Source organism: Camelus ferus, chromosome 5 (genome assembly GCF_009834535.1).
Source record: "Camelus ferus isolate YT-003-E chromosome 5, BCGSAC_Cfer_1.0, whole genome shotgun sequence".
Classification (NCBI taxonomy): domain Eukaryota; kingdom Metazoa; phylum Chordata; class Mammalia; order Artiodactyla; family Camelidae; genus Camelus; species Camelus ferus.
Window position 1 is genome coordinate 2,849,981 of NC_045700.1, and position 18,822 is coordinate 2,868,802.

Below are 18,822 nucleotides of genomic sequence, written 5' to 3' on the forward strand. Positions count from 1 at the left end.
AAAACAGTTGAAAATAGAATCAAAACCTTCATTCCCACACTTCAGCACTGTAGAAGACTTTTAGAATAACTTCTAGATTGTTATGCTAATTATATGATAAATATACACTTAATTCTTTAGTGTGGGTTTATTTATTCCCAATAAACCCATTTGTCATTGCCATTAAGACCTCTTTTCCCAGCAAAAGTATCTTTTAAGAACTCTAAACTGACAGCATCTTTTGTCTTTGAATGCAAGGAGACATTAGCTTCATGGCTAGACCTCTATGCATCACCAAGTTTGTTAACTAATTTCTGGGATCAGTGGGTACCTATGAGAAGCCCCTCTCCCTCCCTCCCATCGTTTGCAGAAGTGATGCTGTAAGATGCATGCCTGCAGTCACTTTAGGGATGTGGATCCTGTAGCATTTGGTGGAGGGAGGGCTGCATGGCTTCAGAGCACAGGCTTCAGTGACAGGCGGCGTGACTCACGTGCCTGCTTCCATCACTTCACACGTGGACGCGCCGTTTACACTCATCTGGTCTTACTTTCTTCATCTATAAAACAGAGAACATAATACATTAAAACAACGTCTCAGATGTGATTGTGAGCACATGTCAAAGTTTCCTTGCAAGCTTGTTGCCAAGGGGAAAGTCTTCCAGAAAGCCAAATTTCCATTGCTCCTTCGTGGAGATATTTTGTAGGAGACCAACCGTGAATGTCTGGGTAAACGTTATTGCATAAGTCACAAGGCAGGTGAAAGGTCATTGCTTTTTTTTTAATATCTGGTGAAAGGTAACAAGACTCAGCATGAGTTAGCTAGGTAAATTGCCTTTCCCCAACAGGTTTTTGATCTCATTAGAATCTGTCAAAAACTGTACCCAGACTTACCAGGAATGATAGTTATGATCTCAGAGGAACTCTAAGTTGCATCATCCAAGAGCATCTGCTTCCAAGCAATTTGGAGAAGATTATCTCCATACGTACTTCAGAGATAAAGATGTGAGGGCCCCAAAATACAAATGAATCGCATCTTTTACTTGCATCCTTAAAGGCCACCAAAGAGGGTCTTGTTCATGGTCTCCATCTTACTTCTTTCTCTCCCGCACCTGGATTTCTCTCCCCCTTCTCCAAGTCCCTTCCCGCCCACGGCTGCACAGAAGGCTCCCTTTACTTGCCTCACATTTCTACATTGCTTAGAAAAAGTGAGTCTCCTTTCTCCCCTGTACCTCACTCAGCTCCTACTGTGCTGCTCCCTGGCAAGTGGGTAATATTAAGTGGGGAGAGGCTGTGGTTAACTCAAGAGGCTTAGCTAAAGGAGGCCAGCTTTGCAGGCTGTTGCATCCCACATATACAATGGTTATTTGGTTATTCAATCAACAACCACTTACTGAGTGCCTACCCTAATGACTGCAGGGGGGACTCAGTGAACAAATAGACCACAACCTACACCCTTACGTTCCTTTGTGGGAAGACAGGTAACGCAGCTGGATGCCTAAGCAGGGTGTATATTGTATTAGAATGGGAGTCAAGTGTTAAGGACTGAAAAAGGGGGCTGAGGAGAGGGGATTGGAGACACAGAGTGAAGGAGGGTTGTAACTTTAAATAGCGTGATGGTGGAGGGCCTCCTTGAGAAGGTGCCGTTTGAGCAGAGACGAGAAGGAGGTGAGCAGTGGGGCGTGTGGACATAGGGAGAGCATTCTGGGCTAAGGGGACCTGGTGCAAAGAACTTGCCAAAGCAGCCCCTCTTGCGTGCTTTCAGGGCGAGGAGGTCAGCCTCCCTGGAGCAGATGCTGAGAAGGGAGAAGGGCAGAGAGGAGTTCAGAGAACTGGGAGGTCATTTGAAGGATGTTGCTTTTGCCTGAATGAAAACTGGGAGCCCTTCCTGTATAGCACAGGGGACTATAGCCAGTATCTTATAATGAGCTATAATGGAAAAGAATCTGAGAAAGAATAGATTTACATACACGTATAAAACGGATCACTTTGCTATACACCAGAAACATTGTAAATCAGCTATATGTCAATTAAAAAATTAAAAAAAAGAACAGAGTCCTTGAAGGGTTTCAAGACGATCTGCCTTAGATGTGAGAAGGGTCTCTCTTGCTCCTGCGATGGGAATATACTGAGGGATCAGACATGGATGCTGGGAGATCAGTTAGCTGAGAATCACAGTAGTTTGGGTTAGAGATGCTGCTGGCTTGGATCAGAGTAGGGGCAGTGGAGGTGAGGAGAAGTGACCCGATGCAGGGCAGGTTCTGAAGGCAGAGCCAAGGAGATGTGCTCACACCTCAGATGTGGACTGCGGGGGAGGAGAGGACTTGCAAGTCTGGGGGTCTGGACAGTGGCGGGTACGGAGTTGCCCTCCTGATAGGGAAGCTATGGGTGGAGAAGGTGGGGTCAGGGGTGAGGAAGGAGGTCAGAAATTCAGGTAGGGGCATGCAGTTTGTAACATCTGTTGGACTGGGAAGCGGGCAGCCAGATTGATGGGTCTGGATTTCAGGAGAGGAAACTGAACTCGAAACATAAAGTCATGAGATTTGACTGCTGCTTGGCAATCTGACTTGTTTAAGAGCAGCCCCAAAGTCATATTTATTCTGTGAAATTTTCCTAATGATAAACAAATTGAGAGACCGCATTTTCCAAAAGTTTACTGGGTCCCACTGCTCTGTTCAGGGTTTGCCCAGGCCTCGTCCACTCCAGAGGGAAAAGTGCTCTACCTCACTTAAAAGTGGTTAGGGAAGGAACCAGTCAGATCTTTCTCAAGGTAAACCACAGGGGTCCCTCTATTCTTTCTAATGCAAATAGGGAAGAAGCATGTTTTGCAGAAAATGTGCTTACCAGGAAACTGGACTCCAGTCTTCCGAGTAAGTCAATCTCTCAACAGCCTGTAAAATACTCTCTTCTCTGAAGCCACTTCTTTAACGGCCTCCCCTGCTGTTCATCTTTCAGGAGAAGCATTTTTTTTCTCCTCCATATCTCACACCACAAAATCACAACAGCGAAGCCAGCACATACACTCTTGAAGATGAACATGACCATTAATGAGGTCGGTGGTCCACTCTGGACAACTCTTGCTCCCATGTCATCTCTCACCTGGATGGTCTACCATCCCAACTAGCAAAGATCCTTCTCTTTTGGAAGTTTTTTCTTTTTTTTAATATTTGATTTTAATAAGGGGGAGGTAATTTTAGGTTTTATTTTTACTTTTTTAAACAGTGGTACTGGGAATTGAACCCAGGACCTTGTGCATGCTAGGCGTGAGCTCTACCCCTGAGCTACACCCTCCCTCTGGAGGAATTTTGGATTTTGTGGGAAATTACACAGTCCTGTATAAAACTTGTGTATATGACGTTTGTCCTTATTGTATTGTTTTGTTTTCCCTCCTTCCATTCCTCACTCTTCTCCACCTTCCCTTCATTCAAATCTCTCTCTCATCTCCCTGCTGATCACACACACCCTGCTTTTACCAAGAGGGAATGGCTTCTGATGTGTGCGTTCTGCTCCCCGAGTCCTGGATGGCACGTGTCACGATGCTAGCTCATTTGGGCTCCGGAAGAATATGACAAAAACAGTAGTGTTTACGTGGAAAGCTTTGTTTGTTCAACCACAGATGATGCCTCAAGCGGGCCTACCCAGCAGATTCAGTGATATATGAATTATGATGAGGATTTTGGAAGAGAGCAGTTCAGAATGATCATCTCCTAGTGATCTGAATTAAGCGCCTTCTACCTGAGATCGTGGCTGTCCCTGCACGTAACAGTCTCTGTGCTCCACAGTCGCTATGCCCCTGTCCTCTTCCCGGGTTCATGTCTTAAGTGCTCGGTGCACACCAAGTAGAAAAAGACACAAAACACCAGTGGAAATGACCTGATTAAAGAATACGGAAATGATCCTTGTAAAACTGCCCCTTTTAAACAAGCAAATTGGGGTTGTGCGTCTTATTTTGAACATCTACTTTACAGATGAGTTTTTCTAATCATGGTGGGCATTGAACCCAAACGAATCCAGCTCAAAAGCAGCCCTATATGTATTCATTTATTTTTTTCTCATTCTGTGAATGTTAGATTTCTCCCTAGCCAAGTACTCTTTTTCCCTCTCAGAAATACAGCATTTTTTTTAAGTGACCATAAGCAAATGAATTTCTTGCCTACTTGTTTGTTGGTAAATTGAGTTTATTAACAGGGCAGCACAAGGTCTGTGTGAGGCTTTTTAAAACATGTTCAGAGGACCCAGATAGTGTTGATAGTTTTCCACAAGATCCCTCCTGCTAAGTGCCCATCTTAGCTTGGTGATCTTGAGTTTTAAAAATATTTTAAAGCATGAACTTTTAAGGGAACTGGTGTTTCCGTTTCTGCCTGTATTTAAAGAACGCTGTTTTACAAAAAGTTAAGATTGTTCACAGAAAAGAATCCCAGCTCAGGCTACCCTGAATCAAATGGGGGTTTTCCTAGAAAGATCTTAGTTTATCTCACAGAATCTAAGATAGATTAAAACAATGCATGCACCCTAATCTTGGGAACACCAGGAATCAGCCCCACGAATCTTGTCAGGACCCCCTCATCTCTCTTTTCTGCTGTATCCTGGACCTCAGCATTTTTTTCTCTCTCTGTCTCTCACACTGCAGACAAGCTTTCTTCTCATGGCCAATGAGAACTTCTGAGCTTTTATTTTATAGCTTCAGCCATCAAAAAAGGGGCTGTGGGAGGCTATAGCTCAGTGGTAGAGCCCATGCTTAGCATACACAAGGTTCTGGGTTCAATCCTCAGTTCCTCCTCTAAAAATAAAATAAACAAGTAAACCTAATTACCACCCCCCAATTTTTTTTTAAATTTTTAAAGAAGAGGTGGCTGATCTGAGCTTTCTTGGTGCCAAAACCAAAAGAACTATAGGATAAGTACCTACTGACCTGACTTTGCTCAACTTTGAGTCTTTAAAGCAGCTATCATTGCAGGGGGGAGGGTACAGCTCAGTGGTAGGGCACGTGCTTAGCATGCACGAGGGCCTGGGTTCAATTCCCGGTACCTCCATTAAGACAGAAAGAAAGAAAACTAATTACTCCCAAGAAATAAATGTCAAAATTAAAAACAAAAAGCAATTAACTTTTTGTTGGGGGAGGGAAGAGAGAAATAATACCATTATTTGTCAATCCTGGGATCAGAGTGTGTGTGTGTGTGTGTGGCATCGGGGGAGGGGGTGGGATGGGCTAGAAGGGAGCTCTAGGGATGTCGTGTAAGGATTTGATGGTTTCAGAGGGGAAACACGGGGGAAGGCACACGGCAGGAGAAGCAGTCTCCGGAAACAAGGGATGCGGAGGAAGAACAAGTATGGAGGCAGGCGGTCCTTCCCCGGCTCTTCATCAGGGCACACGCGGAGGCAGAGATTCATGCTTGGATTTTGTACCTGATGCCACTGATGCTTCAAGTGTATTTAACTTCCCTTCAGCACAAGGTTCATGTGGGGCGGAAAGCGTGGCTCCTCCAAGTGACAATTCTATTACTCCTTTTCTCTCCCATCCAGACCAGGAGCTGGGGATAGAAGTCAAGAAGAAGGGTAGAATTTGGAGTGAGGAAGGGCCCATATTTTGTTTATTTATTTATTGGGTGGATTTTTGTCAACAAGTCCTCTCGTAAAATTACTGGGTCCTCTTTTCCCCTATTTTTTTTTTCTGCATTTTTAAGCCTTAGCTGGATACCACGGAGTTACCAATAAGCTTTTCCCAAACACAAGCCCTGTCAGCATAATTGTGTGTTCGCTGTGCTGAGCAGAAAATTTCTCATAATAAGTCTGAGTGTATGCAGGGATATTGGTTTCTGGGCTTTGAGACAACCCTTGCTGGAGGGTTTCCTACCTCTACAGGACATTTAGGGTAAATCATCCCGCAGCTCCTTGCCTCACGTGCTCGGAGGCTCCACAGTAAACCTTTTTATCTGTTACACCACTTCTGTAATCTCACACTTTAGACCCTGTGCCTGTTGAAATTCGTGGGATTTTACTTATCCTGTAAAGATGGTTTTCCACAATTTCATCATTTATCATTGCTTTTATCCTTTTTACATTTTTTTTTCATTAATGGAGGTACTGGGGATTGAACCCAGGACCTCGTGCATGCTAAGCACGTGCCCTACCACTGAGCTAGTCCCTCCCCGTTGCTTTTACTGTTAATTTTATTAATTTATAAATTGAACAGTTGCCCGGTTATTTCTTTGTAGCAACAATTCTTGCAGTGTAGAGATTTACCCAAAGACACCATGCAGTAAATGGCTGTACTGGGATTTGAACTCAGATATACGTGACCCTGAAGTCTGTGATCTTTGTCCAGAGGAAATGCACATTGCCACCACCACCATTAGTCCAAGTGACACTTAACATTTTTTTTTTTGCAGCATGAAGTGTTTGCTTTATTTCGTCGTGAGCATGCTTCCTGTCTTGAATATTCACTTCATCCAGTTCCAGTCTGTTACAGTGCTTTCTGCTAACATCGTTTGCTAGTTCTCTGACAGCCCGCTAATTTTACGTACTATAGCTTTCCTAAGACATTTTCTTGTGTTGCACACAAACTAATTCATTCTGACACTATTGTGAATAATGATAATTTAGCCACGTAGCTTTTGTATTTTGAAATATATGCTGACAACAGCCATCTAAGTGTGATTGCTGGGTCAAATTATATAATTGTCTCAGAGAGTTTTTAAAGTGTACGGTGAAAATATTTTTCAGAATAGCCATGCTGCTTTCATTGTAAGTAGTAAAGGCCTCATTTTCAGGGTGGCCTTGGCACTTTTAAAATTACAGAATTCCCTTACATCTCCAGTGACCAGGTATCCTCTTTTCAAAATTTCATGGGCTGTTTAAAATAGATTCCTGGCCATCACCCAAAAGACAAGCTGGAGGATTATGACCTCAATTATCTGCCCCTTTCCCCTTTCCTTTAAAAACGCAAAACCTTTCCAAAATGCAAAATTACAATCTTTGTCCATTTTGTTCTCTGGTAAATGAAAAACCATCCACATTCTGAGCACTTCAAATGAACGGGCGGTCAATGAGAATGGGCACTGGAGTTTTAACGCTTCACGGAATTGCCTGAATCAGCTTTGTGCTTTTCGCTGCCCGGATGGACCCACCCCTCGCCGTGAACGTGTGGTGTTATGTTGATGTGTTCAGGTCTCACTTAGGTACAGGAGGACGGCAGACCGATCTCCACTGTCAATCCGTGGAGCTGGCTAGAAGACATTTTTGCCGTCTGGTCTGGATTATTTCATCTGCTTTTGCTCCGTCTCTCTTCAGGTGTTTGCCAAACTACTGCGAACACGGAGGGAGCTGCTCCCAGTCCTGGGCCACCTTCTACTGCAACTGCAGCGACACAGGCTACGCTGGCGCCACCTGTCACAACTGTGAGTCGATCCATGATTCGCTCTGAGTAATGTGGGAACAGCCCAGAAACACCAGGGTTCACTTCAGGGTCTAGTCAACACGGGTGGGCGCGTGTGGTGAGTGCGTGCAGTGAGGGTGGAAGACACAAGCCCTGAAATCACAGAGTCGTGGCCGCCTGGGGGGGCAGCCTGGAGACGGGCAAGTGTTGAGGCAGAGGCAAGACAGGGTGCCAAAGAGGAGGGCCATGAGGTCAGCTGCGGCGTCTGGATGGGCCCCGTGCTGCTGCTGTGATAGACAACCCCCATCTCAGTAAGTGACCAGCAGTCGCATCCTGTCTGTGTTACCAGGTTATCGCAGGGGACTCTCTTCCACGGTGCTCTCACTCTGGGAGGCCAACAGAGACCCCATCACCCGGAATGTTGCTGTGGCCGGGAGACGGAAGCCCAAGGAAACTTGGGCTAGCTTTTAAAATCTCCTTGAAAGTGGCAAACACGACATGCCCTATCCCACTGGCCAGATCAAGTCATGCGGCCACCCCTAAATTCAAGAGGGGCGGGGGTGGAACCCTACCGGGGGCGCTGAGACAGCAGAACCAGCATATCGTTGCTAAGTACCCACGATTGCATGTCAGGTTTAGGGGGGCTGCAGACAGAAAGTCTGAGCTGATCTTGTGGTCAGAATGTGGATCGGAGCCTGCGTTTAGATTTCCATGGCAGGACGGTGTGGACCGTGAGAACTGGTCAGAAAGGAAGCCAGGAGTGAGGCCAATGGGAGCACACAAAGAATAAGAGTGAGCAGCGAAAAGGGAATTAATACCGTGAGCCCTGACCTCTGTGACTTTATAGTGTTGCTGGAATCACCACACAAAAAGCACATGACAAAATAGAGAAGGTTTGCTGTTTAGAGAATTGCATGTCAAACTGGGCGACATGAGCCGCAAGTCTGGCCGACAAAGACCTAATCAGAAGGAGGAGGTGCCGGCTACCGTTGCAGGAGATTTCGCAGAAAATGTGAGCTTTGACATTGACTCAGGAGGCAGAGGGTGGGAGACGGACCTTCTAGAAAAATGTAAGCGTCAAGCCAAGGCTGGAGCTATTCTGAGGGTTGCAGGGAGGCTGTCCTCGGGGGCGGATCTCACCTGCTTTTCTTGAGTCCCTGCTGTTGCTGGGATGGCAGTCGGGACAGAGAAAGGGGATGGTGGAGGCCGGCCAGGCTAGAGTCAGACTCCGGTCCAGGATGAATCATGTCGACATTTGTTCTAATCCCTGGAGACCTCTCAGTCACTCTGGAACCTCCTCTGTGCCTCAGAATGTAACATAGGCCAGTGATGACCATAGAGGGTTTTGATCAAATCAGAGAGGTTCTAGCCCAGTGGTCATCACAGGATGCTGTTACTGCTGTCAGCTGCCTGCAGAAATGTAAAAGGCCGCCTGGCTTTCTCATGCTGCATTTTATTTACAAATTTCTGTTTAGATACTTGGAGCAGTAAACACTGGACTGAGAGAGATTGGATCTAAGTGTTACCAAGCTCTTGTCCTAGAACAAGTACATCACTTTAACCCTCCAGAGCTCAGGTTTTTGGTCACAGATCCTATAAGGGAAAACCAGTAAAATCTTGTGGGCCATCTGAAGGCTAAAATTACATGTTCGAATTGCAGATGCTCCATAAATACAAATCTATAAAGGTTGAGCCTGGTTCCAGAAATATTATCCCTAAATAGTCAAGAACAATATTCACTTGTACAGATACATTGTAGGGTGTACACAGGACCAGCCAGACTGAATGTCAGTGCTCCCGTGAGAAACTCAGGGGCAACCAGAGTGGCCACCAATTTCATGGTGAGACAAGAGAAACTTAAGGAAGATTTAGTGCAAAATGACCCAAATTTTGGCCCAATCACATGACGACATTCGTATGATTTTTAAAGCATATTTGGCTCACTTTCTCCTAAAAGACATTCCCAATCTCTTGAGAAGTTCATCTCTATGGATGTTCCCCTCTGAATTTCTCCACTCACTAGGCTGAAAGTAAGAGATTTTCTAGCTTTTAAAAGAAGTATGAAGTTGAAATTGTTGGAGGTGAGGTGTTAATATTTAGTTGGTGAGCAGGAAACTCAATGTTGAATTCAAGCCTTAAAAATACCGTTTCTTAAAACACGTTTCCATTCTCCATTCTGTGAAATTGCTCAGTGCCTGTACCACGGGCTGCAATGCTTTTTAAACACCTTCTTCCCTTCTGGGCACCCCGACAGGACAAACCAGAGGTGCTTGGGCAGCTGTGAGGTTTGCCACACACACCTTAGATGCTTGTGCAGTTCCAGAATTTTTCTCCCTCTAACAAATCCCTCTCTGTCCCCCACTGGGTGAGGAGCACTGCTTTGAGTCAGAATTGTAAACCGAGTCAACCCAGCCAGGCTTTCCTGCCTTCAAGAAGCCTGTCTCTGGAATGCGGGGGATCAGAGATGAGCGCTGTTAAAACACAGAAGACGGCGCACCAGATCCCCTCAGGCTAAAGCAAAATGTGCACGGTCACAGCCCTGCTGGTCTGGGAACGGCAGGGTCCTGGTGTGTTGGGGTCTGTCTTCTTGAAACAGTCACCCACGGTCAGAGCAGTAAGGGCATGAGCCCCAGATTTCTGGCATTTGTAATAATAGTTAAAACTCATACTGTCTCGAGGAACCATCCTTTGTCTTTTGAAGCTCTTCAGGGTTGGTTTTGTTTTCTGCATCGTTGGTGCTTCCTGATAACTGGGAACCAACAGTGCATACTCAGGACAGAGAGGATTCTCTTCCTTCTGCCTGGTTTTGCGGGTCAGAGAGGGCGTCTGGCCGAGGAGGAGAATGTGATGGACTCTAAGTAACTGCCCGATGGGAGTTTCTGAAGTCTCTAAATGTGGCAGGTTGCTGTTAAAATTAGATATATCACCACTGTATTTCAGTTTTCTTTCCTCTTCACCTGACGACACGTGGAGAAATTGGTACACGAGTTATGTTACTTTTCAAACACTCTTTGTTCAAAACCTCCTGCTTAGGGAGAGGTGATGGGTGAATCTTTGTTGGTAATTCCTCTCCAACCCGTGGCTGCTTCCCTGTCTGAGGGCAAAATGGGAGACAATCCCACATCCCATAAATTGAAGTTGAACACTAGCGTGTCCATAAGATCTTTGGGTTAGCAAGTTTCTCCTCTAAGTTGGATCCTATTCGCCAGAAGTAGAACTGAAGGTAAAGCAATGTTTTCGGTCTAGATCTTGTCCTGGCACTCTGCCTGATGATGGGAGATCTCAGACCACCAGAGATGGTTACTGTGATTATTGGCTTCATACAACGTGCAAGTTTAGGAGGGGGTGTCATTGAAACCAAACCACTGAGTCCTCAAAGTATAGCTTGGTCATGGTATATTTATGAATCCAAGTTAAGATGTAAAGGAAGAGGTTTTGATCATGGGAGCTTGATACATAGACTGGTCCACAACACACTGATAAAGTGAAGTGATTATTGTTATCATCATCTCCATTTCATAGCTGAGCACCCTGAGGCGCAGAGAGGGCCACATCTTCCTCAGGGCAACACAGCAAAGGACAGAGCTGGGACTGGAATGGAGGGAATTGGGCCTCAGATGCGCAATAAACCCTCTATTTGATTTCCTTTCTCATGCAAGGGAGATGTGTTGGAAGCCTCTGGACGTGAACTTAGTGACGGAGCATTCTTGACATCTTTCGTATGGCTTGAGACCCAGAGAGCCAGCGTGATACCATAACTGTAAATGCAGATCTAGAAGGCTGAGCGATGATATCAACTTTCTGTGTCCTAGAATCATCATGAAATCCTGGAAAGAAGTAGGATGAGTTTGCAGCAAGGACAGCTAAAATTAAAACAGAGATGAGGACCGGGGTCCCCTGTTGAAAACGGATTGACTGGCCAGAGCCAGGACGTGAAGGGGGAATAGACATGCTGTGTTTTGGGACAATGTGGGTGTTTGCCTCGCTCAAGAAAGGACACAGAAGTAGCTCTTTTCACTCATTCCTGAAGCCCCAATGGTTTTCCTATAAGGCACTTTCCCATAGGGGAAGTCTGAGATCTCTCTCCTTTATTCCCAAAGCTTTTCATGTGTTATTACAATATCTATAAATACCACTTTAATGACTGCACGATAAATAGCCTAATTAATGTCCTTTTGCTTTTATTCAACCATTTTATTTATTTTCTATTATTTTAAAAAAATTATTCTTTTCTTCTTATAATCAGTTTTTTTTTTTTTTAAATTAAAGTACAACCAGTAACAGTGTGTCAATTTCTGGCATACAGCACAATGTCCCAGTCATGCATATATATACATATATTCATTTTCATATCCTTTTTCATTAAAGGTTATTACAAGATATTGAATGTAGTTCCCTGTGCTATACAGAAGAAATTTGTTTTTTTAAAATCTGTTTTTATATATAGTGGCTACGTTTTGCAAGTCTCTAACTCCCAAGTTTATCCCTTCTCACCCCCTTTCCCCCAGTAACTGTAAAATTGTTTACTATGTCTGCAAGTCTGTTTCTGTGAGAGTAACCAAAATGCCCGTTGACAGATGACTGGATAAAAAGTTGTGGTGTATTTATACAATGGAATACTACTCAGAGATAAAAAAGAATAAAATAATGCCATTTGTAGCAACATGGATGGACCAGAGATCATCATTCCAAGTGAAATCAACCAGAAAGAGAAAGAAAAATACCGTATGATATCACTCGTATGTGGAATCTATTCAATCATTTTAATCTTTAAAAAAAATTTTTGAGGTGACATTTTTATTATAAATATCACTTCAAATATTACAAACATTTATTATTATATCCATCACAATCGTGAGCAGCCTTGTGCCTCAGTAATTTTTTAACCCATGCGTTCTATTGTTTTCTCTAACTAGGCTTAGGGATGGGATCACTGGGTCAAAGATGATGAATAGTTTTAAGTATCTTGATTCATATTTGAACTAGCTTTCCTAAAGTCTTGCTATGGTTTATACTCTGATCATGATTTTTTGATATCTTGTTTCCATCTTCTAAGCCAGAATTGTTTACTATATTTTATAAAATGTTTTCACACATATTTTTATGAAAACATTTGCATATTGAGATGGAAATTGTTATTGATCCTCATGGTGAGTTCCAGATAAAAGAAAGTATTTGTTTTTAGGTGAATTATATGATAGGCATTTAGATTGTCTCCACACAATTTTACTTACTCATTCAACAAGTAAGTCACTTTTGCAAACATGTCTGATGTCAGTTACCATGCAATTGACAATCACTCTCACATTTCCCAAGACTGGCAGACTTTGTAAGTGACCCAGGTACTTACCGATGGTCTCCCGTAAGTCCCCTAACATGAGTGGGACCCCGTCCTTGCTCTGCTCAATACCGATGTCTGATCACAACCAAGAGTCTTTTTCAGGGTCTCCTCCCTATTTCTCAGCCTCTCCGACATCCTGACAATGCCTTTCAGCTCACTTTTCAGCTGGGCAAGAGGATGTCAGTCAGCCATCTTCTCTCCCAAGACTGATACAGCACTTCTCCCCCTGGGCAGTCAATAGCCAGGCATTGATTGGAGGATACCAAGCCGTCGGGCTCCAGACTCTAAGGTAGCCATCACAGAGGGGTAACACTTCAGCTATTTTAACTGTACCTAGGTGGTCCACTAACTGCATGATGTTCCGTGGTTGGAACAAAAGGTTAGGGAGGGCAATGGATTTTGCTCCCAAGAGGTTTATTTAAAAGCAGCAATGTGGATGGACGTGGAGGACATTATGCTAAGTGAAATATGTCAGACAGAGAAACACAAATACTGTTTGACATCACTTACGTGCGGAACCTAAAGAGTACAACAAACTAGTGAATAGAACAAAAAAGAAGCAGGCTCACAGGTACAGAAAACAAATTAGTAGTTACGAGTGGGGAGGAGGGGCAAGCAGGAAGAGGGGAATAAAATGTATAAACTACTCAGTATAAAATAAGCTACAAGGGTATTTTCTACAACCCGGAGACTCTAGCCAATATTTTATGATAACTATAAATGGAGAGCAGTCTTTAAAAACTGTGAATCACTATGCTGCACACCTGTAACTTATATAATAATGTACCTCAAGTATACATCAATAAAAAATGTTTAAAGGAAATTTACAAGCTTAAATATAAGTAAAAGATAACTTTCTAAAAATGATACAAAAAGAAATAAAAAGGTATTCCTCAGGAAGGGAAAATAAAATAAAATAAATTCAGGCTGCCGTTAAATGGGGTCTCAGTAAGGACAGGATGGTGTCTGAATCTTCTTCGTGTCTCCAACCCTTTGTCAGATCCCTGACACATGGTCGTTATCTGCTGTTTGCTGTATACTCAGACTGATCGGATAGGGGCATCCTGGTACCCGGGGTGAGGGCACTGTCTCTTTTCTGGGGGACGTGAGAAAGTTTTTACAGTAATTGACATCTGAGCAGAGACTTGAAGGGTGAGAACGAACAATACCTACAAGTGCAAAGACAAAGATACGTGAGGGTTCACGCAGCAGAGGACTCTGAGATGCCTAACAGAGCTGGAATCTAGGGTGAAGAGGAGGAAGCCAGGGAGGCAGGCTTTGCGGCCAGAAGATGAGTGCTACATTGAGAAGGAGCCTGCTTCTCTGTTGAGCACTTGTGAGCCAGTCACCATGCTTTGGTTTTGTTTTCATGCTGGGAATTGACATGCTAATATGGATGTTTTTGTTTATCAATTTCTTTTTGGAAATGTAACTGCGATGGTGCCGCGGAACATGTCCTGAGGTGGGGTGCAAAGGAGAGCTACTAGGTGCTATTTGCAATTGTGGAAACAGCAAATAGTGAGGGTCAGAGCCAGCTAGAAAGACGAGACCTGCCTTGAAAGGCATATCTAAAATTGGATCAAACAGACTTGAAGACAAATCGAACAGAGCAGAGAGAAGGATGCCTTTTAGCTTTGTCGTCTGGAATACTTCATGAATGAGGAAAAGTACTTACTAAATCCCCAGGTCTGTCTGCGCCGGACAGCCTCGTGTCAAATCCAGGTCCTACAAATTCCCAGATATATAACCAGGGACAAGTTATGTGAGTGCTTTGTGCTTTCAACTTCCTCATCTGTAATATGGGAGTAATAATATCACCTCCTAATAGAGATATTATGAAGATTAAATACAAGAATCCCCATCAAGGATTTAGGCTGATGCCTGGCAGGTGCAAAGTCCCTGATAGCTATCAGCTACCATTTGATCAGATAGAGGACACCCAGACAGAGGAGATCTCACAGACTCCGTCTTCAGCTCAGTTTGGGGTGCAGTGTTTGTCTGTAGAGGTGCTCACGGTGCTGAAGTATCTGGAAATCCCAGAGTCAGGCCTGGGGGGGAGATCAGAATCACTGGGTGTATAGTTGCTGAAGCCTTTTGAGCGGATGAAGTCAGATAGGGTAGACCAGCAGTCCAACCTGCAGAGTAAAGCATTTCCAAGGAATCACGAGGAAATACAACTGAGACACAACTAAGAAGGAACAATGAGGCAAAGAAAAATAAGAACAAAGGAAAAGTGGTCACCAGCAAAGCAGGAGAGAAGTGCTCTAAGAATAGATCATAAACACATCCAAGCCTGGCCTCCGCAGGTTACCTCTCCATCATGGCAGTTGGTAATTGAATGACTGGACAGATGTTTAAATAAGAGGTTGGAGAAAAGCACAGTAAAAAGAAGAAAGACACCGTTTTTCTCTAGGGGAGCTGTGACTTCGGCGGTGTGGGAATGTATAGGGATTCACTGTGCCAAGAGGATGCGTTAATTGATAACTTTCACAGCGGTTGTAGGGTCCAGGTGATTCCAAACCATCCCCTGCCATTGGGATGATTTTACTCTCCTTCAGGAGAAAAGATTAACGTCATTGCATCTGTTAACAAACAAGTAATGCAAGGCAGTGTGAGGTCATGTGCACAAAGCCAACTGCAGAGTGGGTGCTACTTTGTGGAGATGGACGGGAAAGGGTTCTCAGAGGGGTGGCCTCACCTGAACCCAGGGCTGGACTTGGGTAGGCGGAGAAGTCTCAGGAGAGTGTCTTTTAAGGGTGAGAATCAAAGGAAGATTGGAAATACAGATGCGCAAGAGGCTGTTTCTGTTTCGCTCCAGGCACGGTCTAAGGGGAAGGGAACACACATTTGCTGAGTGTCTTTCAAGTGTCATGCACTGTGCTGGGTGGTTTATACATGTCCTCTCACTTTCTGAGGCCCCCTCACCTCCTTAGCTCTGACCTCGTTAGACTGTGGCACTGCTCCAAACAACGGGGTCTTCCCATCTGCAAATCTTTTGACCAGAAAGACATCTTGCTACATTCCTGGCTTGAGTAACCTGGTCAACTCCTGCAAGAAGCTTCCCCAGACCTTTCCTCCACATTACTCCTCTTGTTTCCTTCAGGAGCCACTAACATAGAATTTATTCCACAATGTTGTTTTTCTTCCTAACGGCCAACGCCCTGTGAATTCCCCTTTGTATACCTGGCCCTGACTGATACCCAGTAGAAGATCAATGAATGCAAACATCATTTTATAGCCCAAGTGTCTCAAGCCACAGAGCTGGTGGACGTGAGATTTGAACTCAGTTCTAGATGGCTTGAAAACCCTTCGTCTCCACATGACCACATCTCTAAGTGGAAGAAAGGGCACTCTTAAATATTTTCTGGAGCATGGTAAGATTTAAAAACAAAACAGATGCAAAGATTTCTAATTAGAGAGGAAGATGAAGGAAGGTTGCCTATTCACCTCGGATTGATCTTCTGCCTTTTGGACACATCTCAATGATGTAAGAGTTTCCCACAATTATTTCCTCCATGGTGAATTGTTTCATCTGTTCTTTCCTTCCTTTTTCGTGTTATCTCCCCCTCCTCCCCTTCCTCTCATTAATTGAGGCTACAGTAAAGCTAGCTTCAAACACTTGGATTGGACTGACAATGTGCAAAAAATGTAATCACAAGTTTTGGCTTTATTCCAAATCTTTAGAAGCAGCCAAAGAGCCCAAAATATGAAAGATGATAATTAGCTGGAAATGATTTAACTGTTGATGTTGACTTCCCTTGGAGAACCATTGAAATTCACTTTGACCACTGAACGGGGACAGTGAACATTTATTCCTAATGTATTTCAACCAACAGAAGACAAATTGCTGTAGAAACACAAACCTCTGGTGTGCCCCGTGAGTTAGAAACAACTACCTTGGACACATACGTATTAAACGCAGTATCTGAAGACACATTTTCCATCTGTGTCTCAGCTTTGGGTCCAGACAGATCTAGGTTATATTTATAGCTTTCCTGTCTTAGACAAGTTACTTACCTTTTTTCAGCCTCAGTTGCTTGATCTCTAAAACAATAATAACTCATTGAAACGTTTGCTGTGTGGACTAGAGGTGAGGGGACGGAAAACACTTAGCACCATCTTTGGGGTTTGGTATTTCCATGTGAGATGGAATCTGTTATGTATTTGGTGTATTCTTCGTGTAAGAGACATTCAACAAGTTATCTTCCTATGCTACCAAATCGTACGGCCATGAGAACATTTTTGACACTGTAGATTACTAAACAAGTATTACGTTCTGGTACAGGTGTTGTCATTAGTGATAGGACAGAGAGGCACAGTGCCACTGAAAGAAGCCCAGACTAGGCACAAGAGGCCTGAGTCAGATCTAGCTCTGTCGTAAATGACCTTGGGCAAGTCGCATACTGTTTGTAACCCGTATTCCTTAGGGGTACGACGTCCGTTATACATGGATTATGCATGGTCACTAAGAAGGATTATTTTGATTTGCTCCAGTTGTATAACTCAGAACAAGTGTGTTGCAGTACAATAGAGTGTTATAATCACACTGTACAGATGCTGTGTCTCGTCTTTGCTGTTTTCTGATGTTCCAGCTCAGAATAACATTTGCACAGATCACATAGCCCATCTCTTGATTGCAGTTCAGAAAACACTGAGCACCCTTTCACATTGTTACCTCAAAGAAGAACCTTTAAAAGAAAAACAAGCTGACACTGAGGTGGCTTCCAGGTCTTGGCTATTGCAAACAGTGCTGCTATGAACCCTGGGGTGCATGCGTCTTTGTGAATTGGCGTTTTCTCCAGATACATGCCCAGGAGTTGTCAGACAAAAACAAGTATCATATGATATAATTTATATGTGGAATCTAGAAAAAAATGACACCAATGAACTTATTTATAAAATAGGGACTCGCAGACATAGAAAACAAACTTATGGCTAACAAAGATGAAGGGGACGGGATAAATTGGGAGTTTGGGATTAGCAAATACACACTACTCTATATAAAATAGATAGACAACAAGGTCCTACTGTTTAACACAGGGAACTATGTTCAGTGACTTGTAGAAACCTGTAATGAAAAAGAGTATATATATGTATAACTGAATCACTGTGCTGTACACCAGAAACTAAGACAACATTGTAAATCATCTATACTTCGATTAAAAATGATCAAAAATTTAAAAAAGAGGAACAAGTTGTAACAGGAAGGGTGTGAGGGTCCCACATGTTTAAAGCCTTGTATCTTGCCTTTGAAGCATTGGGTTGAGTTGAACCCATATGGCTTTTATTTGGAGTGGGTCAACTAGGAAAAATAATGAGAGTAACAAGCAATAAGAAAATGAGAGAAACAGTGTGATTGCTTAATATAGTTTATCAATTCTATTTTAAATAGTTGAGTGAGACTTTATCTAAATTGCCATGAAATAAAGGATTTCCCAACGTGCTCAGTCTGAATCTTGCAAACATACTTTGCCTGTGTGATTCAGAGATCAAATTCAGAAAAGATTTTTTTCTCCATTAAAATGCTACAACACAATAACACTGTGACCTATGGCAAGTAATTTCACTGATTTGAGCCTTGCTTGTTTCATATACCAAGGAAAAATAATAGAATCTGTCCCTGATTGCGATTGGGATAAATTCATGGGTCAATGGGTGTGACATCCCTGTGACAAGTGTGATGTTAACCCTCCCTTACAAATTCTTTTTTTTTCTGTCATGTTTACATCATTTTGTTCTCACTGCAACCTTGGTGAGGGACAAGGCAAGTGATCAGAGGAAGGACCTAAGATTCAGAGCCCCTCAGAATGGAGAGCCCGAGGATGTTCAGTTATAGGACCTGAGTAGGATTAAAAATCCATATATTCTTGACTCTGACTTGTCAGTGTGAGTACCCTGCAAAAGACTCTCCTGCTGTATCACATTCTAGACAACAGACGGTTTTATCAGTGAAATTCTAAGTTTAATTTAAAATTTAGCTTTTGTTACTCATTGTCTAAAAGAAGGGCTGAGTCTATTACTTCTCAACATCAAATCATTCAGAGGCTCCTCGCTACTTCAATGATCAGATTCCTGCCTCTCAGCCCAGGCAGTGTGGCCCTGCATCCTGTGGGGCCCTTGTCAGTCACAC

General features: G+C 43.5%; 1 protein-coding gene across 1 annotated transcript in view; it reads left to right on the forward strand.

Moving 5' to 3' along the window:
* The window catches only part of CNTNAP5 (contactin associated protein family member 5), a 735,160-nt gene that overhangs the window by 443,123 nt on the left and 273,215 nt on the right, over positions 1 to 18,822 (forward strand). The window contains 1 exon segment of the mRNA XM_032479187.1: positions 7,267 to 7,373. Coding sequence (XP_032335078.1) covers positions 7,267 to 7,373 — 107 coding nt within the window.